Raw genomic sequence first — 20958 nt, 5'->3', positions numbered from 1 at the left:
GATGCATTGTGCTGCTACTCTGCAGGGTGAAGCAATAATGGCAATTTGCTAATCAAGGAAATAGCACAAGGAGGATGAACTCAATGAAAGCAGGATTACTTTAAGCAGCTTGCAACATTTCCTATGAAATGCATGTCTTAGACTACTAGACAACACAAGAGTGATGATTTCAGAAAGCTAAATGGTTGCTGAAGTTTGGCTATGACGGCAAACCTGTCATAACCAATGTATCAGGTAAGTTCAGATGTCCTATAAAATATATAAACTTCAGAAACATTTCTTGCAATGAACTCCAAGAATATGGACAAACAAGTTTTTTATGATCCTCCTATCCAAATAGAAAAATATAGCTACTTATGATTCCTCTATAAGATTCAGGTAATAGAATGCAGAAAACTCATAATAATGTATCTAGATTTATTTTATAGGACTTTTCGGTTATGACAGGTTATGTTGATTCCTAACAATAATAACTTCTAAGGACATTAATAAGAATCTGCAATGCATGTCAAAAGCATTTGATTGAGCCCAACATATACAGGGTAAGAATATATCCTTTGACTTCTTGCAGCAAGTTCTTCCAAAACAAGTTGGTGGGAATGGAGGTCTGCCCTCCATCCAAAACCTCACATAAGTTGATAAAATAGTCAAGTAGGAATTTTGTAGTAACTAACTGGTAAAAGACAATAACAAAAGCTATAGCATTTAAATAAGACTAACAGTAAAGAGGATTAACAGAGCACAGAAGCATCATATGTGACTTATAAGATTGCAATATGCTTTGCTGAAACTTAGCAATCATGTTAGAAGCTTCAGACCACTAATAGCCAGATGTTTAAAAGATTCAAGCAGTGGCTTTAATTATACTGGTCATCAATGCACCAAACTAGTGACAATCAAACAAAAGCAATCTTTTGGAAATTGATGTGCTTGCAATAATTTAAGATGCTTGTACAGAATTACATAACACATTGTGGTGCTGATATAACAAAAGCAAACAATTGAAAAGTGAGATGGTTCTGACTGGCACAAATTCTAGCAGAATTTACTGAGGTCGGCTGACATGAGCTGCCAGTCGCTGCATGCACCACATCATTCAGTCATGAAGTCATGACATGTAGGATTGATTAAAATCTAGATAGTGAATGGAAGTTGCAATTGGTAAAAAATGTGTCTAGATGCATATAGAGAATCCAAATGACAGAAATTCTAAATCAACGAGCACACACGAAAAGAACAAAGGCTATGTTCCCATATGCATAGACTATCCAACTATGATAAACAACAGAACTTGTCCATGAAAAAGAAAAACACAACAGACATGAATCAAGCACCTGCTTATATGATGATATTTACGATGGCGTGAGGAGTATCTACAGCCCCCATCATGACTCATACAATACTTGAACAGAAGAAAAACAAAGCATGGAACTTCTTTTATGAATAGCAAACCAATGGCAAAGAAAGGATGACTGCTTGCATAAACAACAAAACCATAATATATTGTTTGATGCTCAGAGCTGCACTTCCCTGTTGTAGATCCAACTGAAAGGCATAGCAGGTGCTTTCTTGGCTCTCCCTCGAGCTCTTTCATCGAGCTGTCTAATCTTTGGAGCTAATGTGCAGACAAAATCCTGGGCTTTATTTCCTTCCCCAGAGAGACCTGCTAGCTCACCGACCTTCCACCTTGCAACAAGGAACTCCAGTATGTCTGCATAGTCCTTGGCTGTGTAAACACCCAGCCGTTGAGCAACTGCTGAGAAGTGCTCAAAAAGGTTATCATCACGGCCATCATACATCAGATGAGCGGGCATTGTGATCTTCTTCCTCATCATGTCAGCAAATGCCAGAACAGTGTAATCTGGGTCTACCTCAAACAATTTCTCCACTACCTTGGTGTATGCAGTCTCATGGCGCTTCTCGTCAGATGCAATTGTTCCACATATCTGGGCCAGATTGAGATCCCCATGATCTTTAGCAAGCCTGGCAGTATTCCCATGGGAAATGAAGGTAGCCCTCTCCTGAAATGAGGTATAAATAAAACCAAGATAGGGATTGTTCTCTGTCCTGGGATCCTGCAAATGCAACACACTTTCAAATCCTGAAGAAATTACAACAGAACACTAGAATCAGACAAAAGCAGATTGAGTAGGTGATGGAGGCAAATGCCTTTACTGCTCAACTCCTCGACATAGACAATGTATTTTTTAAAATAGAAAGCAGTTTACAAGAAAGAAATAACAAGAAAAGGACCCAAAACTCAATCTAAGATAAGAGCTAAATTATATAAGTCGCAATGTTTTAGGATGGATAAACGATACCGAACAAAATAGCACATATATCATTAAGGGTTTGACCAGCAAAAGGTCCCAATTTTCCACTAAACTGCACCAAATATACCATTCCTGTTTTCTCTTTCCCTGTAATCACTATGGTGGAAGGCCTCATCTCCAGATATCATGGGGCTCAAAAGTGGACTGTCGGGCAGTTTCCAAAACTATAATAAAGATGGAGCCACATCTAGATATATATGGGACTCAAAAATTAGTTTTGATGTTTACTGTTGCAATTGCTCATTTTGAGTATGATTTTATGCCTGAGAATCAACTGCAAAGCCAGGATTTTAATTCACATGCACACTGTTAATGTGTGAAATATGCAGTAGGCAATAATCTCGAGTCATGTCCTAGGATAGGATCATGTGGCAGCTGAAGCCTTTGGAGGTGAGGAATGCACCCTTACCAACCATCTTGAAGATTCTACTAAATGATTCAAGGCTAAAGCAACATCAGTGAGAAGAAACCCTACCATTCCTGAGCCAATGAGATACTGAATTGTCTTCTCAATTTGTTTCATGTCAACTCTTCCAGACAGGTATAGATACTTGTTGAGAAGATCTCCATGTCTGTTCTCTTCAGCAGTCCATGCCCTTATCCAGAGAGCCCAAGGAGTAAGACTTGCTCCTGTTTCATCTCTGACACCATCGCTGGTGTTTAGCATTGTTTGGTATGTAGGAACAGCTTCTTCAGTAATCATATCTCCAACCAAGCAAACAAAATAATCATCAGGGAGCTCCTTAGAGCGCTCTCTCAATTCCATAACCTCCTCATTGAATGCCTCTGACGAAAAATCTGGAAGAAAATCCTGTGGTTGCCAACACTTCTCGACAGGCTTCAGATGCACCAATATATTATCTTCTACCCAGTCATCTAATGATTTTATAATTTCAATTTTCTGAGGTGGCATGGAATGAGTGACTTCAATATGTGTCTCACGTGGACCGAATAGCTTTTTTGGAGTTTTAACCCTAGAACAATATGCACAAGTATAATGTTTAAAACACATTGATTGTTGACTGCAGATCACAGTGCCAAAAATATCATAGACTACATTCATAGCCAATAAATGAAAGTATCATTAACATTATCAAGATGTGTATCCGTAATGCATTTGTAGTTTTAAACTAGAATTAGTCAACAATTTGACTCATGGATCACATAAAACTGGGAGTTGGCTGAGCATACACAAAAACTGAGGAAAAAATAGAACCTGTAACAGGAAAACTGAACAGTTGCAGCAATCCAAGGATTACCAACTGAATAATCATAATACTTGAAGAAGGCAATGCTAAAAGCACCATTTTTTTCAAATAAAATAACTGAAGATTAAAATCTAAAAGCAACACCAAAAATATCTCTCGAAGAAAATTATATTGATGTTATTAAACTAATTTACATTATAAGCAATGAAAAAAGGAAGAAATTGATAAAGAAATACACTACAGAAGTGTCTTGTTTCATGGCAAGGAAAAAGAATAGACATGATTAAGTTATGAAATCTAATAGAAAGGAAAAGCACATCAACTATATTTCTTTGCATCAAGGTGGAATCTATAAGATGCTCCTGATATGGCAATCAGGTTCTAATCCGCCTTTTTTGCAATGATAACTTCTGTTGTCAATTCAAACAGCTAGTAGATATTCCATGTAGCTAAGCACATATATTTTATAAATTACATTTTGCTTCTGTAAATCACCAGGACACACATCAGTTAGTGCCAGAACCTTTCCATCTACATGTTTTTGATCCTTCTTTGCTGACGGAAAGTGGCAACTGATCCTTCTCTAGAATGGTACTGACTTAAGATGAAATATAGAATGACAGAGCATTTACAAACCCAAAGGACTTCTTGATGTTGGAAACAACTCTAATGCTGTCTACACATGGAGAATCAAGAATGTCCAAGGGATTCATAGACAAGAAACAAGGGAAAAGAAAGACCAAGTTGGCTTGAAGCTTTAATCTGGATCCCATTACCCAACAGATCCCATCCCATGCGAATTCAGTTAATAAAAAAATTGAAGAATATTGAAAATGATCTTTTGAAGGTAGTTATCATCATAATCATCAAATACATGTAATTCTAAGCAAAAATTCCATGTGTGTCCTAGAAGTGGACCTAATTTTGTATTTACCAAAACAAAGTTGAAGATATCATATAGTTTCCTACAAGCTCTGAGACTTTCCCAAATGCCTTTCACAAAAAATCAACCATCCCAAACTAACTACTGAACAACCAAATTACCAATTATGCCTTACCACACTCTATAATCATTCCCCCCTCTCTAGCACCATTAGTCTTTAAGTTCTTTTCTACTAGTTCTCTTTTTCTCCTATAGTCCACCTCTTTTCCTCTTCCAGTATTTTTCTTTTGTGCTCATTTGGTTCTAAAATTCTAGAAAAATAAGGCTCAAGACTGCCGAAGTTGATGCATGAAAAGATTGTTGAAGACAATGAATGATAGACAGATAGAGAGCATTGAACAAGCCCTCATCCACCACACAATGCAGAAAGATATCAACGTGGAATAAAGTGTGAAGTAAAATAGGGTATATTAGAAAGACATGGACGAGTAGGAGGGTGTTAACAAAGGTATATTGAGGTTCTGAGATCTAAAATAATTTAACACCTGATATTTGCAATTTTGTAGTGCTAGATATGACATTTCGAGAGTTTGCTATGTGATTGCCCAAAATCAATGCTTGTCATCATAATCTAATAATGGTCTCATAAATGGAGTTGAGTCCAACCTAAAACAAAATACCAAGATCCCTTCAGATGAATATAACTTCAGGTATGGAGATCCATTACTTACACCCTAAGATCTTAGAATCACTAGAGACTGGGCAAATTGAATTAGATTTGCTCTGTTGTACCAGAATATACTCCTACTTGAGTATTCAGCTATGAGAAAATTTTGCATTGGTATCCGTTCTTCGATTTTGGAGATCAAGCTGGAATTACCATGTGCTTCATCATCAAAAGATCTTGAGGATGGGATCTGTGAAGAGACAAAGAGAGGGAACGATGCAGCCATGGGTTAATTATTATTGGTCAGGTTTAGTTGGGGATAGTCAAGTGTAGATTAGATCTAGCTTTTACATATATGTGAGTTGTAAAAGGTATAGCAAACTTTATTTTACTTGGTGGCATATTTGTATCTCATTCTCTTCATAATTTTGCAAGAGTTTTTTAGAAACCAGTTAAAAGTTTCTTCAAATGCATATGAGTTAGAAGTCCAATTTGTACCTAACCCCATTAATGGTTATGTGGTTTCTAATTCATAAATGAAAAGGCATCCATAGGTTCTGGTTAGATGGGAGGAAGGCTTTGACTCTGTAATACATCACAGAATTCTTGGCCACTATAATCAATACCGTACAAGATACTTCAAGAAACAATATATTCTTAGTTCACATTCTTATTCTAAATTCTCACTGCTAACAACACCAATCGAGGACAAATCACCTCAACAATATGGTAAACTTTTCTTAAAAAGATTGCATACCATCATATAACAACAAAACAATAGAAGTAGCATATACACCATAAAAAATGCCATAGTGCAAAAATTGTGTACATGAGATATCCAAAACAAAAAAAAGCATGCACAACCAAAAATGACAACATCAACATTAAATAGCAGGATACAGCACTTAGAAACTGCTAAATCCAAAGATCTATCACTGTAGGAGCAGCTTTAGTGGATTGTCTATAAAATAGGTGTTCAAAAAAATTCATGGATAGACTTCTAAAAATAGGTGTTCACCATGACAGACAACCCTTCCAACTGAAACACATACCTGTAAATGTTCAATAAAAAAAAAGCTCCCTCATTTAAAAAAAAATCCAGTAGATTCATTCTTCCGGAAGAAATGTAACATTTCTCATGAATATGTAAAACAGAAATTATGCCACAAGATGCCAATGGATTCCAGAATGAGTATTATCTTAATTGATCAGTTTGAAACAAAAGTCACTAAAGGTTATAACCAATTAATTCATAATGCATGAAGAAATTTCTACAAGCCAATAACTTTCTTTCTCCTCAACCACAAGGCAAGGCAATCTTGTTTTTCTGTACTTTGTCAAATCTTGTACCACAACTACGAAGGAAACCAATAAAAATTGATTAAACTGCTAAGTGAACTGAAGAAAGAATAAGCCTGGGACGGACAAGAATTCAAAGTGATGGTACCATAGGCTCTTAGATATGTCAGTCAAAGACATAAATTTTTCAAGATGATCAAGTTAGGCCTTGTATTTTACCCATACCCGATAGCTCTATTCATCATCATATAACAGGGTTCTAGAAATTCCAGTTCAACCGTTGCAAATAAATGCTTTAGCCCACATCCACTTTTGCTTTTTACATGAAGTGTCCAGACATAAATCTTCCATCAAGCATAAGTCAAATTCTGCAACAAGTTACCACTTAAATCTATTAGTTAGCTTAGCTTCTAAGCCATGTCAAAAGACAGTAAGTCTGGTGGAGCCATAACCCTGTAGTCCCTTCCCTTTAAACGGGCATATTTAGTTAAACATGTAGGAAGGGAGGTACCTCATTAAGTTTTTCATCCTCCCATGCTACAATAGCTAGTTTTCACTGTTTTAGCATGTGAACAAAAACAGACACCTGCACTCTGAGATCCACCACACTTAACAAGCAATTTTACCCTAAGATTCGGACTTGTCTAATGAAATTTTGCCCTTTCCACAAGTGCTTGCAAAACCATGTTTCTGATCTGCTTCACTCGAGTTCTGGCGCTCAGATCGAGGCAGAGATGACTAGCAAAGATTGCTAAGTAACCAGTAAGTTAAGATCAGTACAGCAAGGAGACTTAGTTGTGAACTAAGAAAAGGGTTATCTTGATTATAAGATCCATCAAAAGATCTTTTCAGGTAATTTATAATTATGTTGTCATGGACAACGGCCCAACATCATAACTAAGCAATTTGACAACAAAGCATATCCAAAAAATTATATCAAAGAAACCATATACTCCAAATCGATTCCCAACGACAAGCCACAAGAGGCCGGCAGCTAATACACAAAAACCGTTCCCGATGGAGAGGCCACACATGCATCACAATCAACAAGGCTAATTAAAATTGCATGTCACATTAACTCAACCTAAGCCAATCTAGAACTTCTTCCAAAATTATTATAGCAGAATAAAAAAGAAAGACATCACACGTCTTTCAAAAGAACAGATCAAGATACTCTTAACTTCACCGAAAAGAAAAAATATCAAGAAAAAAATCTTCGAAGACAGGACAAATTCATTAACTTGCAAAATCAAAGCCATCTACTCCAAGTCGCGACATGGTGGCAGTGCGGATAACTCGTTAAGAAAAACAAATCTACGAGTGATCGACGTAATATATATAAAGGGAACAACTGCGGGTAGACTATTGAGGAAGAAACCGAAAACAAAATGGCATTTTGACGACAGAAAGGCATAGGATTGCCAACTTTCCCACCAATTCCAACGCAAAAGGATCAAAAAGCAGCAACCCGGATCGAAAAACCTGGGTTCAAATCGGGACAGGGGTAAAGTAAAAAAAAAAATGGAGACTTGGCACAACCAACCACCCAACCCAAACCCATTTCTCACAAGATCGGGGAAGGAGCACCAACGAGCAACAAAGCACCAAATCCAGTGTGTTAAGAGAACACGAGGAATAAAGCGGCTAACATGGTGGAGGCCATGGACACCCTGGGAGACACAGCATTCCTCTTGCTCCTTGACCGAGCTAAGCAGAGGAACGACTCCGGCAGTAAGGCCACCCGAGAAGCCATCGGATCAACCCTCCTTGTCTCTTCTTCTTCCTCGAAGATAGCACGGAGAAGGGGGAGAGAGACAGAGCAATGCTCGTCCGGTCTGTCTTTGTTGTGAGGAGTGGGAGAGAGAAAGGGGTGGCGAGCGGCATTTAATAGAGCCACAATTGGTGACGCGGGCAAACTGGCACATGAATTGACTATTTGACCCTTATGTTCGCTCTCCTACCATTCAAATATGAAATCTTCATCTGAAAGCTTTAGCACACGAAAATGGGGTCTTCTTCTCACTAAAACATGTCAAATAAGAGGAAAATTGGAGCAGTGTAAGCTGCAATGGTTCAACAAAGGTAGCCATGAGATGGAAAAGAGATGTAGAGTTCTTAGCCAACAATATATTAGAGTTTGAGCTTAGACTGTATGGTGAATTACTTGTGGAGGACCATATCAATCAAAATATATTTTAAATTTTATAATTTTATAAAATAAATATTAAAAAAATAAATAAATCAATCAATTTGAAACTTTAATCATGGAGAATAAGACCAGAAGAATAATATCAACTCATACTATAAACTTAAATATATGTCTAGATGATAATAATATGAAAGAATTAGTTTGTCAAATTTAATTATCATAACTCGGATATCCAAGAAATATGAATTTTTATTTTTATTCATCAAAATTGTACATATGAAGGAGGTGGAAGAAGATTGATAGTTTCTTTCTCCCTTTAATTCTGATTTAAAATCAGCATAAATATTTTTCTAGAATAAATAATAAGAACATATATTCCAAAATTAGGTGAATTTTATTTGATTCGATCATTTTTTTATTCTTGTTTTTGTAACGAAACTGATTTAATAATCGGATTTTAATTTTTTTGTATCCGATCATTCGGTCTCGTCCGATCCGATCATAATAAGTATAATAAAATTTTTTTTTCTCGATATCTTGAGTTTTTGATATCAATAGTGACCTGAGATCATGCACATGAAGTTATATGCTAGAGTTTTTATATTTATGATAATTAGTAAATCAATTTAAACTATCAATCTGTATGCTTCCTCCTGCTCTTCCTCTATTCTTTGTTCCCTGATGAAGAAGAAGAAGAAGAAGAAGAAGGGTATGGTGAAGACTTGCTGTCTTCATCAAGAGCTTGCTTTAGGATGCTGTCAGGCAAAGTGCATAAATAGATTGGTAGGATGGTTGAGAGAAGCTAAAAGGAAGAAACATTAGAGTAACTAAGTTGATTGTTTGGTTGAGTGTGTGAGAAATAAGAAATGTTGATGGAGAACAGCCACACCTCCCAAAATAATGGTTGCAAAATTATTGAATATTTTTATGAGTAGTCTTCTTGATCGTAGTTTCGAAATCGTCAATTTTAATTCTTTTATATTTAAATTATGATCAAATTGGTTCCGAGTGATTCCGATTTGGTTTCAGAGTCACGGTTTTGATTGATAAAAAAATTAATTACTTTAGCGAGATTCAAACTCAAATTTTAAAATGCTAACTATTATCATGGAACATATTTATAATATAATATTTTTAATCAGTTCATAATCGAATCCGAACTATTGATTCTGATTTCGGTTTTTGCAGCATAATTTGGAGAAGACACTCTGTAGTATTTTGATATGATAGAAAATTATGGATGAAATAGTTGAGAGGACTCATATAAGGAGTGACATAGGAACTAAACATCTCAAAGGAATGATAATTTTGAGGAGCAGTTGGTAATATTTTCATATAATAAAAAATATGGATATCTTTCTTCAATGATTTCTAGTACATATATTTTATATGGGTATCTTTATCTAAGTAGACTCTTAATCTGGACTCAAAATATCTTCATAAAAATATATCAATAATTTAAATTTGGTGATTCTATTCGAATATCAAATTTGATTTTCAGGAACATAAGATTTTCTTTCAATCTCTCCATGGAAAGAAATACTCTCTCAAATAAACAGATGAAGTTACTTGATCACAGTCAAATAAAGAGAACCACTCATCCTCACTCTTCTTTCTTCCTTTCTCTCTCTTCAAGTAAGTACCTCATGCCAATTCCATCTATTTTTGTAGCTGGAGAAATAGCCAAAGCAGTGGTGACAGGATGAGTGGGTTGGGTAGGAGGAGGTGGAATTCAAGTGGCTGTCATTTTGGGCAATTCAACAAAAGCAGCACTCAACCAAGCATTCTTCACTTGTCATGCCTCCCTCCCTCCCTCTGTTCATGTACTCAACTCCAACTATGACTGCCTCAGCTCACCATCTTTACAAGATGATACAGAAATCCTTGTACAATTCATACCAATTCTTGACATGATCTGATATTGTACACATGTTGTATCTTTCTGTGCTGTCACTGTTACACAAGTCCATTGAAGCTTCTGTTGATGGCCTCTTCAGTCACCATTTTGTTGGTGCTGCTGCTCTTCATTTGAGATGATCTAACCTTAATTTAGCAGTAATCTTATGCCTTTCTGTACACATGTAATGTTTTTCTGTGATATCTACTGTTACAGTACATTAAAAAGGAACCATCAAATATAAAACTATTATTTGTGTATGTATATTAGCTCATTGTATCATTAGCCTATGTCGAGACGAAAGATTAATCCGACTTGGTTTATGGACCAAGAGAATTTCAAGATAAAACTGAGTTCCGATGTCCCTCCGCGTACTCAAGTATTCTTTTGACGATCAAGTTAGAAAATTCGAAAGTAATAAAGAGAGTTTAACTTGGTGTCTTGTATTGTTATAGATGAGATAGTCTAAACACAAGAACTAAGGAAAAAATATTCTTTGAATCGATAAATATTTTTCATTTCGAGAAAAAATATTCATCATATCGCATCTTGTCCTGTTCTTCAAGTCCTGACTGTGGATGGATATTTTCCCCATAAGTTTTTCTTTATTGTTTCTGATCAGCTTGAGCTTTTAACCATAGGTAAGATGATGGCATGTTCAGGCACCGTATTGGTGGTGCTGCTGCTTGCTGCAATGAAGTCTTCAGGTTTTGGAAGGTTGGGTGCTGCATGCAAGCACACCTTGGCGATCTCCATCGCTGATCTGTGTCTTAGATTAAAGCCAATAGCGACTGTTCCCTGCTCTCCGGGTGGCGTATTAATGGGCATCACTTCGGTGCTCCATTCGCACCAAACTGAGTTCAAGAAGAGAGGTGAATGAAGCCTTCAATCGCCACCGAAAGCTGGCGGCCACTCCCACCTACTGCCTGAAGACGATCCTTCATTCTTTATGATGGTGGCCTTTAATGCATGCTCACAGATTCTCAGTTGCAGTGAAGCCACCTGTACGTGAATTAATGTGGTCGAAGCTCGGTGATGCTTCCTTGTTTGGCACTTGCAAACCTTCTTTTTCTTCTGTGTTTTTTTTGGATTATTTGGTTATAATTGATCATTTGCTTTCTACCGATTTAAGTTTTTTTTCTTCTTTAAATAATGATCGACGATTTAACATAAAATCAAATGTATACACTCGAGATATTGAATTAAGTAAAAATAATTTAGTAGTCGAGATACTAAATCTTGAATGAATGAGTAGTATTAATTGGATTATGTTTTGTTTGAGTGGGGGAACTATCATCCCAATAATAACATCTTCTGTTCTTGGGATAATACCCATACTTGAATTAAATTTAGTTGTCGACATCAAATTGATCGAATGGAGAATTTATTTTAAGCATGGGTTATCATAAATAAGTTGATTGATCTGTGTGAGTATAAATGTGAGAATGGATGACATTTCTTGAGAAATAACAAGAAAATTCATCTACTTTCAACCCATGCCTTTGACTCATAAAGATTTAGGACCACCTAATAAATCATCAGTCACATCTTAGTATCTAAGGTTGGCAAATGTGACTATCATAATCTAGACTTCATGGAAGATTGTGACACAAGATGAATAAATATGGTGCAAAATTGAAAGATTGTGAGACCTAACTAGTGATTTAGTTCACATAAATACACTATCAACTCTCATCAATAACTTCTGTTCTTGTGAAGGATAAGCATATCCATGTCCTGTGACTACAGGGTTTTCAAGATTGGTGGATATAGGATTTGAGTTAACATGAGAGTACAATGAGGCAGTGGCCATTGATATATCATGTTGTTTGAATGCTGTGGTTGGCCCACAATAATGGTTTTGGTTTGAATCTTTCAATCTCACAATTTCTGTTTGTCTTTTGCTACATGGAATTATGTTTGATACATTGTTATTGTCACATTTTAGATTTGTTTTTAATATGATTACAATATCTTTTCATATGTCACATCAAGAGCAAATATCCACATCACTTTATTGAGAAACATAAATTATAAATATATATTATAATTTATTTATTAAAAATAAAATAACTGATCATAGAGAAACATAAGTACTATCAATTTTGAAAGGAAGGATAAATGTTTGCTCTCCATCATATAGTATTATTGGGAGATTATTCTAAAAATTAAAAATAAAATAATTTTAATAATATAGTAAACAGAAACTTCTATAAGTCAAACTCTAAATTATATATAAATAAATACACAATTATAACATAGATGAAAAGACTTTATTCTATGAGATGAGTTTATATTCTCCAATAACAAATGAAGATAAACTCATATTATACTCCCAACAGATGGAATAGTGTCTCTCATCTATAAAATTACTATGCAATCATCATGTCAAATAGCTTACTGATCATTAACGAAAATTCGTCAACGAAATAAAATAATCTCAATCATAATAAAAAAATTATATTAAAACATCTTAAATTATCCTTCAAGCACCACTCATGTCAAAAAATATTAATTAGCTCTGACATGAATCTTAACTAGAATGAATCTATCTCTAATTCTTGATTGGAATAAAAAATCATTCTCATTTAATTGATTTGGAATCAGCTTATTTAACTTGAACTTGATTGTATTTAATTTAGGTCAAAAAAATTTGAACCAATCAAAGCAATTCAAAATCAACCTAAATCAATCTAAATTGGTCAATCTGATGTCATTCAATCAATATTTAGTGCCAGATCAAACAAACAAATGATAATTAAACAAGACTATACAACACTGGGTCAGATTGGGCTAGCCTATCTGGCCCAATCAGATTGGTAAGAGCTCCCAATTTCTGAATACCAAGAACATGAATTGAAACTTACAAATCTTACAAATCTTGTAAAAGATAAATTAGATATATTTTTTCTTTTATACTAATAGATTTTAATTGAGTTGCCTAATCCCAAAAACTTAAATTGTTAGAAACTGACTCAGTATATTTTGTGCTTTAACATCCTCTCATGTGCAATCAGAATTGTGTAAATAAAACTCAAATATATGATATAAGTCCAAATGAAGAACAAGAATTGTATAAATTTCATTTAATTAAATACTAAGAGAGAGGGACAAATGCAGGATTCAATCTGATGGCCTGCTTTTATGCTATGATAAATGCCTTGATTGAATGACCAAAAATCTTGAAAGCTTAAGAACTATAAAAATGAAAAAGAGATCAACACTTTTTTTTTTTGTTGAACATATCCAACCAAGGCCTCCTAATCTGCATATGGCAGACAATCTTTGCCATCCATGTCTTCTCACATCTTTTCATTATCCTATCCAGGCCACAAGCTTCCTTGTTCTATTTCTGTTCTTCTATCTAACCAATGCATCAACACAAGAAACATGCTAAAAATTTGTTCTGTTACTTGCACAGTTGATCTGGTCATAGATAATAATCATACAACAGAGTAGAAGAAACAGTAACAGTAAAGATAACCAAGAAGGAAAAAGAGTATTCCCAAGAGCATCTATAAGCCATAGAGAAATATGGAAATTGATTCTCATTCATGTAATTAGTTTCTTAAAATATGTGGCTTTCATTTGATGATCCTTATTAGAACATACAAAGACAATTATCTACAATGATCATACCAATCAAACCTCACCACTTCAGATTCAGAATTTATAAGTTTGATCTAACAGAGATGCAGCATCATAAAATGATCTCTGTCAAACATTTTATGGCAATCAATGGCTGAGTCCTCTTTTCCCTGGTTTTAGATATATTCTGCAATTGCTTGTATGAACCCATATGTTGAGGTGTGTATTGAACACCACACATTGGTTTGCAATTTGGTGTTATCATTAACATGACAATCCAATGAGTCTTTCTGATGTATGCTCACCACCAACCTGTGTTTGTATTAGAGAAAGAGACAATGTTGAAGTGGATTTGTTTGGATGAAAGAGTGGATTCTGACTTCAGCCAAGACAACTGGCAAGAAACTAGTAGGCTAAAGTCTGTTCATTCATCAGCATTGATCAAAGATATTTTGATACTTAGGCATAATGTAGAGTTTCCAAATCCAAACATAAAGGAAATCCATATAAAAATTTAGAGTAGTCTACCTTTGTATCATCTGAGCATAAGGGGACTCCTGAACTTACAGTCATGCAGTAAAATTTGCCAGTTTTCTGCACAAAACAAAGCAGGATAGAGCTGATAGATAATGTGGACCAGATGTGGTTGACTACCCACAGGACAAACAAAAATCTCAGATCAGATTTCTTTTATTTTCTAAAATTTCAATTACCTCTTTTCTAATAAAGAAGATGCTTTAAATCTTGCTCCATGTATGAGATTACAGTTATATAAATATCAATATATATAATCTCCGCATTCATGCAACTTCTTGCATTTACTTGTGATTTTTGTTATCCTAATGTTTGCTTGCCCTCTTCATCTTGGAGATGCTTTGATTTGAATCCTTGTGTTATGGAGACAATTATTGTTATGCTTCAGGAAGTTAAAAGATACTTGCATTTCTCATGGAGCAAATCCCAGTAACCACAAACATTCTTCCTCTTAATTGCCCTTTCAAGACAAAACACTTGATCTAGATTAGATCTTCACTCATGTTGATGCACTCACAAAAGGTGGACTATTCCTTGATGGAGGCATGACACAAATTATCTTGTGAGGACAGCCGACCCTGATGAAGATTCTAACACTACCTTCCAAAGCTGTAGGCCAGACAAGACAACAAGACACATCCTTCGCTACATGATAAAACTATCAGTTCTCAGCAGGTTCATCAAGACCCTGATGAACCTCAACCATTCCATGTTTCCTCTTTCTCTATGCTTGATGTTGTTTGGAAACAACAGGCCCTTCTCTCTGCACACAGATCAAATTATTTCTAGATGCATAGAGAATGAGAGAGAAGCATGTCTTACCAGTTCTACCATCTAGCTTATGTCCATCCATGGAATTCACTATGGTGCTTTTGGTTTTTACATGATCATAACCAAATGGTTGATATAAAGAATAAGAAACACTTCATGCCTCTCAAATCTTATTTAGAATCTGAGAAGCTCCACAGCCTTCAGTAAAAACGAAGATTTTTTTGAATTACCAAAGCACATATCTATTTATAAGAAGCAAGAAAAAAAATCACTCATACATTGGCATTTGACCTTAGGAAAGAAACAACAGCTACAGTACAGATTCATGTGATAATAGAAGCAGGGAATAAAACAAGGAGACAATCTCAATAATTCACCATGGCGCCAGTACATGGGAGTAAGTCCAGTCTTATGGCTTCATTTCAAGCCCAATTTTTTCCTTCCAAGTGACTTCTCCTCTTCTGTGAAACGGTAACATTAAGATGAGCAAGAAAGCGAGAGAGCCTGTTCCACTTCTATTTCCCTTTATATGTACTCTCTGCTAAGTCTCAGAAACACAAAGTTCGTTTGGGTTCTTTGTGATGTGAAGAGAGTCTTTTTGTCTTAAAAAAATGATCTTTGATATCCTACACTGAAGAGGTAGAACCAACTTCCCCTGCTGTGCCCTACCTCTTGCCTTTCTCTTCTTGTACTTAGTTTAGCTTTCCTACCAACTTTTTTCTGCTGATAATGGCAGGGCTAAGAGCTTTTCATGCTCGGTGATGACAAAGATTTGATTTTGAAGATGGGTTCGTGCTCTTCGGTTGATAGGGACACAGATTCTACCATAAGATATCGTCTGGGCGTGAATCACAAGGGCAGGAGGCTCTTCATCCCATCGCCTGCCAAGGAAAAGCCTTTTGATGGGAAAAAACCATTTGGTGAAGTTGGTTCTATGAGCCCGGAATCTGGTATGGTCTTTTGAAGGCATTAACGATCCTCTTCTTGGTTCTTGGAATTTCTTGTTATGGATATAGTAAGTGGGTAATGGTGCCTGATCAATAGATTGTTGTGGTGTTGACTAGTAATTATATTAGACAAATAGTCCAACTTAAATTCTATCATTAGTATCTTTCTTCCAGAGTTCATCAGAGTTAGTCCTTTTCCAAATCTGTGGAAATTGAAATTTAGCTCATCATATTTTGACAATAACATGTGCTGCTTGATTCTGCTTTACTCACAAAGGAGACATCAGTTAAAGTTATGGATCCAGAATATAGATTTAAGTGCTAATCTGAGGACAAGAACCATAGGAAGGACTAAAGAGGTGCACAAATTTAGAGCTTGCAACTTTTGATCAAATTATGGCAGGAAATTCTAAGATGCTGACCTCCACTAAGAAGAACCTTTTCTTTCTGCTTTGTGGCCTTTTATTATGATTGTGTACATTGAAAGAATTTCTCAGATGTCAAGAATTTTCCTTTCCACCTCTCAACCCCTGTTATAGAGTTGATATTGAGTCTTATTGAAATTTGATCAAATTATGGTAGGAAATTCTAAGATGCTGACCTCCACTAAGAATAACCTTTTCTTTCTGCTTGGTGGCTTTTAATTAAGATTATGTAGTACATTGAAAGATTTGCTCAGATGTCAAGAATTTTCCTTTCCACCTCTCAACCCCTGTCATAGAGTTGATATTGAGTCTTATTGAAATTTGATCATATTGTGGCAGGAAATTTAAGATGCTGATCTCCTTCAACCTTTTCTTTCTGCTTTATGGTTTTTTGTTATGATTATGTACTTTGAAAAGTTGCTCAGATGTCAAGAATTTTCCTTTCCACCTCTCAACCCCTGTTATAGAGTTGATATTGAGTCTTATTGAAATTTGATCATATTATGGCAGGAAATCTAAGATGCTGATTTCCACTAAGAAGAACCTTTTCTTTCTGCTTTATGGCTTTTTGTTATGATTATATACTTTGAAAGAGTTGCTCAGATGTCAAGAATTTTCCTTTCCACCTCTCAGCCCCTGTTATGGGGTTGATATTTAGTCTTATTGAAATTTATTTCAGTAATAAAAGTGAACATCATACTGTGGCAAAAATGTTGCAGTCGGTGGTTTAGTAAGGATTTCTGTGGAATTTTATTGCACATGCACTAAATTTGGTACAAAAAAAGAGTATCGTCTTGGAAATATATGAGAAGTATTACTTAATACAGTCCAACAAGTTTCGATAGAAACATGGTAGTGGCTTGACACATGGAAACCTTAGCTCTGATTTAGTAGGTCAGGCACATGGTAAATGGCTTGAGTTTGATCAGTTCGAGCATTTGGACAGTTGAAATGGAGTCCCATATGAGTTCAAGCCTTGAAGTGAATACATTCAAAACTTGAACAAATTTCCTGAAGTGACTGATCTGGTTTATTGTTCAAAGGAAGTAGAGTACGGTTGTCAAATTTCATGTTGAATGATTTTGGTAAGCTATCTCTTGGTTTGGTCTGCAACTCTCTTAGCTCATCCAACTCCCTAGGCTAGGTTAATTTAGCCAGCATAGGTGAATTCTGCACCCAATCTAAATGGATACATCGGGCAAAAATGGTATTGCAACATATGTAACAATTAAGGTTCAAATGTACTGAAGAAGGGCCTGAAATTGATATTTAGGCTGGTAATTGCACTATCTACCAAGTGCACCTTGAAAGTTGGTGAGGAATACCAAGGCCTTGTGAACCATCATTTTATTAATCCAGGAACTTTAAATTTAGAGACTAGTTGGTACTTATAGGCTTACCCACTTCAACTGCCTGCACTTGTTTCTCATTGAGAAGAAACGTCTGAGCTTATAAAAATACAATAAAATATTAATCAGCAAAAATCCTTTTTCTCTGACATGTTATTCAATTTTTGAAATGTTTGAAGCTTGATTGAAGCGACATAGGCAGAAAAGTGATTGTAGGATTGTCATAGAGACCATGAATTATATTACCTCTTCCATTCTACTACCATCAAGATAAGTCACTTATGATTCACTTAGAAGTTTGTGCTTCTCCCATGAAGTATGAATGTTAAGATTTTTTTTTCTTTTAATGTTGCTTCTGATGTCTCTTTTAGCATAAATTAGGGTGAGAATGTTCCTGTGCTCTGCGACTTTGACAACTACTGTCCATTTTGAAGATCTCGTCATTCCTTGTTCTTGCCTTCTCCTCTGTTTTCTTGTCATTCCTTTTTCTTGTCCTCTCCTCCGTTTTCTTGTTCTTGACCAAGCCCTTGATTTCTTTGTCTCAGATCTAATTAATTTGCATACACATTGAGTAGGTCTTTAAGTTCTGTAATGGTTATCACGTTGGTTATAGTCATTTCCTTTCTTTTTGTTTTCTTCTTCATGTGTTCTGGCCTTCCACTTCTTGCTGCTGGGAATTTAATCTGTTCTAACAAGTGGTGGAACCACATTGAGGCAAAAGGGGACAAGGACTCCACATTAGATATGAAACTTCTTATAGATGTAACTAATTTTCTACATATGCCTTTGCTAATTTTAAATTATATTCAGAGTTTATCTTAACTTTGTATCTTTTCCAATAAACTCATAAGATTAAATCTATGATGCACCTCTCCTTAAGTCTCCTGCCTTCACCACCCCTTTTCTTAACTTTACCAAAGGCCTTAACCTCATTATATGTGTTAACTCTATTTTGTTGATAAAATATATGTATATATGTGTGTGTGTGTTTTCGTAACATTAGGTCCTCAAATTATTATTATCATTTTATTTTGATTCAACGGATGAACTTTATGACAGCAGTTAACAAAGAGGATATCTACTTTGACTCATATGCATGGCTAGATTCAGACTGCGAAGACGACTTCTTCAGTGTCAAAGGAGGTATGATCTCTGTATTCATTCATTACCTTGAGAGACTTTAGCTTCTTTTTTTATTTCCTTTCTAGATAAATTATGTATGGTTTTCTTTTTTTTTTCCTTGTCACTGCTCTTAGTTTTTTACATTTTCATTGTCTTCAATGTAGAATTTACTCCTTCTCAAGGTAGTACTCCAATTCATCAATCAAGTGCACCATTGACCCCTCGACCGGTAAATTCCATATACATCGACAGGAGTCCAGAAACCAGCTCTGAACCTTCTCCAACTGGGAGAAAGAAACTACGAGAACTCTTCCGGGAAACCTTGCTAGTAGAACAGGAAGGAAGTGAGCCAAATGCTGCTGAAGTAGAGGCTAACAAAAGGATCAACCTGCACACAACCAACACCGATCCGCCTCCAAGACAATTAAATGGAACACCATATCGCTTCAGGGCCATTTCTTTTTGCAGCAGCACGGTGACATCAAGTGGAGATCCTAAGAACAGGAAGGAAAGATTATGCAAGTCACAACACTGTTGCTTGCCAAGCTTGCAGAGTTTTGGATTGGATGATAGAAAGCAGAAGATGACCACCAAGCATTGCACTGCATGAAAAATTTTGTCGATAACCTGTAGCTGCAACTTGAGCAACCCAAACTTATATCTACAAAGAGCCATTAAGACAGAAGCTCTACAAGAAACTATGGTGGTGGTTTCTGTGTGATGTATGTGCTCTGAACATGCAAACATTGAGTAGTTGTGTAAGCTTTGTCAAAATATAATCCTCCATGAGAGGTAAATGAAATTTTCTTCTGAGGTTTGTATGTATGCATGTACCTTCTTTTACAGATCTCTGATCTCCACAAAAACCATGTCTGAAACATCTACAGTGACAGAGAAATCTTCTCTTTATGCTATTTTCTGATACCGGGAATTCTTAATTTTGTATCATGTGATGATGATGTGATCAATATTCGATATGGCTGAAATAAGAGTTGATGTGGTTCTAGAGTATGTACCGATAAAATCTTTTTCGACGATCAAGTTAGTATATTATAATGTATATGAAAGACTGGTTTTTGTAATGCTAGTTGTATTTAGTTGTATGAGACATCAAAGCTACTCTCCCTACCAATCTAATCATAATCATAGATGTGATCCCAATTATGAACAGCATGTCATTCCTGATGGACTTATATGAGTACCTCTGTCATCAATATGATTATTACATGTATTTTTTTGCCCTTTCTCAATCTCTCGAAAAATATTATGTTGATTAACTTAATCAAAAGGTCTTGTTTTTGGAAACAACCAAATTCATGATTTAGTACCAATTATGTATCGAAAAAGAGGGATAAAATCGAATAATCTTTTGGAAGTTAGAACACAAGATCGACCTTAATTGAATGGAGCTCCTGTTTTTTTTTTTTTTTACTTCCTAAAAAGAAATTATGTGGTTGCACTAATCACCCTCAATTTTTGAAGTGATTTTTAGATTTAGTGATGCCCATTTTTGTATGGATTTAATTATGCTCATTAATCTAACCCTTGTTTAATGTACAATATCAATTTATTATTTTTTTCTATGATATGATATTAATTTTTGTTCTTAATATTTCTTAAATATAATTTAAACTTAATCAAGCATATAATTTTTTTATAAATTAACTAACTCCAAATAATTAAGATTTACAGTTTCATTGTTGTCATAATATTTTTCACTCAAATTTGGATGATAGATATATAAATTTAATCAATGTCATTTCAACTAAAGACATAAACAAATAAT

The 20958-nt window shown here is 35.3% G+C and overlaps 2 protein-coding genes across 4 annotated transcripts; one reads left to right on the top strand and one right to left on the bottom strand.

Moving 5' to 3' along the window:
• Positions 1-1234: 1234 nt before the first annotated feature.
• On the bottom strand, positions 1235-8239 carry LOC103986039 (stearoyl-[acyl-carrier-protein] 9-desaturase, chloroplastic). Of its 2 annotated transcripts, none has more exons than XM_009403911.3 (3): positions 8040-8239; positions 2809-3307; positions 1235-2075 (listed from the first exon to the last, which is right to left on the bottom strand). In XM_009403911.3, exons 1-3 carry the CDS (start codon positions 8141-8143, stop codon positions 1515-1517), a joined length of 1164 nt encoding a protein of 387 aa, XP_009402186.2. In that variant the 5' UTR covers positions 8144-8239; the 3' UTR covers positions 1235-1514. The 2 variants fall into 2 exon arrangements, with proteins under 2 accessions (XP_009402186.2, XP_065008800.1); XM_065152728.1 differs by lacking the exon at positions 8040-8239 and adding an exon at positions 6616-8005.
• Positions 8240-15736: 7497 nt separating this feature from the next.
• LOC135637754 (uncharacterized protein At3g27210-like) lies at positions 15737-19997 on the top strand. Of its 2 annotated transcripts, none has more exons than XM_065150520.1 (4): positions 15737-15968; positions 16066-16279; positions 19110-19193; positions 19337-19997. In XM_065150520.1, exons 2-4 carry the CDS (start codon positions 16081-16083, stop codon positions 19780-19782), a joined length of 729 nt encoding a protein of 242 aa, XP_065006592.1. In that variant the 5' UTR covers positions 15737-15968; positions 16066-16080; the 3' UTR covers positions 19783-19997. The 2 variants fall into 2 exon arrangements, with proteins under 2 accessions (XP_065006592.1, XP_065006593.1); XM_065150521.1 differs by having other exon boundaries at positions 15742-15968; positions 19113-19193.
• The last annotated feature ends 961 nt before the right edge of the window (positions 19998-20958 follow it).

The sequence above is a fragment of the Musa acuminata genome, chromosome BXJ3-5 (genome assembly GCF_036884655.1).
Source record: "Musa acuminata AAA Group cultivar baxijiao chromosome BXJ3-5, Cavendish_Baxijiao_AAA, whole genome shotgun sequence".
In the NCBI taxonomy this organism is placed as follows: domain Eukaryota; kingdom Viridiplantae; phylum Streptophyta; class Magnoliopsida; order Zingiberales; family Musaceae; genus Musa; species Musa acuminata.
The sequence above is the reverse complement of the archived record's forward strand: the minus strand, read 5'-3'. Positions and strand labels throughout refer to the sequence as shown.

Excerpts from the sequence above, each read along its gene's own strand:
- LOC103986039 (XM_009403911.3), bottom strand. The coding sequence starts at position 8,143 with ATGGCTTCTCGGGTGGCCTTACTGCCGGAGTCGTTCCTCTGCTTAGCT. Across the intron at positions 3,308-8,039 it reads GTGTCCATGGCCTCCACCAT|GGTTAAAACTCCAAAAAAGC; the intron begins GTTAGCCGCTTT and ends ATATTGTTCTAG. Across the intron at positions 2,076-2,808 it reads ATCTCATTGGCTCAGGAATG|GATCCCAGGACAGAGAACAA; the intron begins GTAGGGTTTCTT and ends TTGCATTTGCAG.
- LOC135637754 (XM_065150520.1), top strand. The coding sequence starts at position 16,081 with ATGCTCGGTGATGACAAAGATTTGATTTTGAAGATGGGTTCGTGCTCT. Across the intron at positions 16,280-19,109 it reads TTCTATGAGCCCGGAATCTG|CAGTTAACAAAGAGGATATC; the intron begins GTATGGTCTTTT and ends ACTTTATGACAG. Across the intron at positions 19,194-19,336 it reads CTTCTTCAGTGTCAAAGGAG|AATTTACTCCTTCTCAAGGT; the intron begins GTATGATCTCTG and ends TCTTCAATGTAG.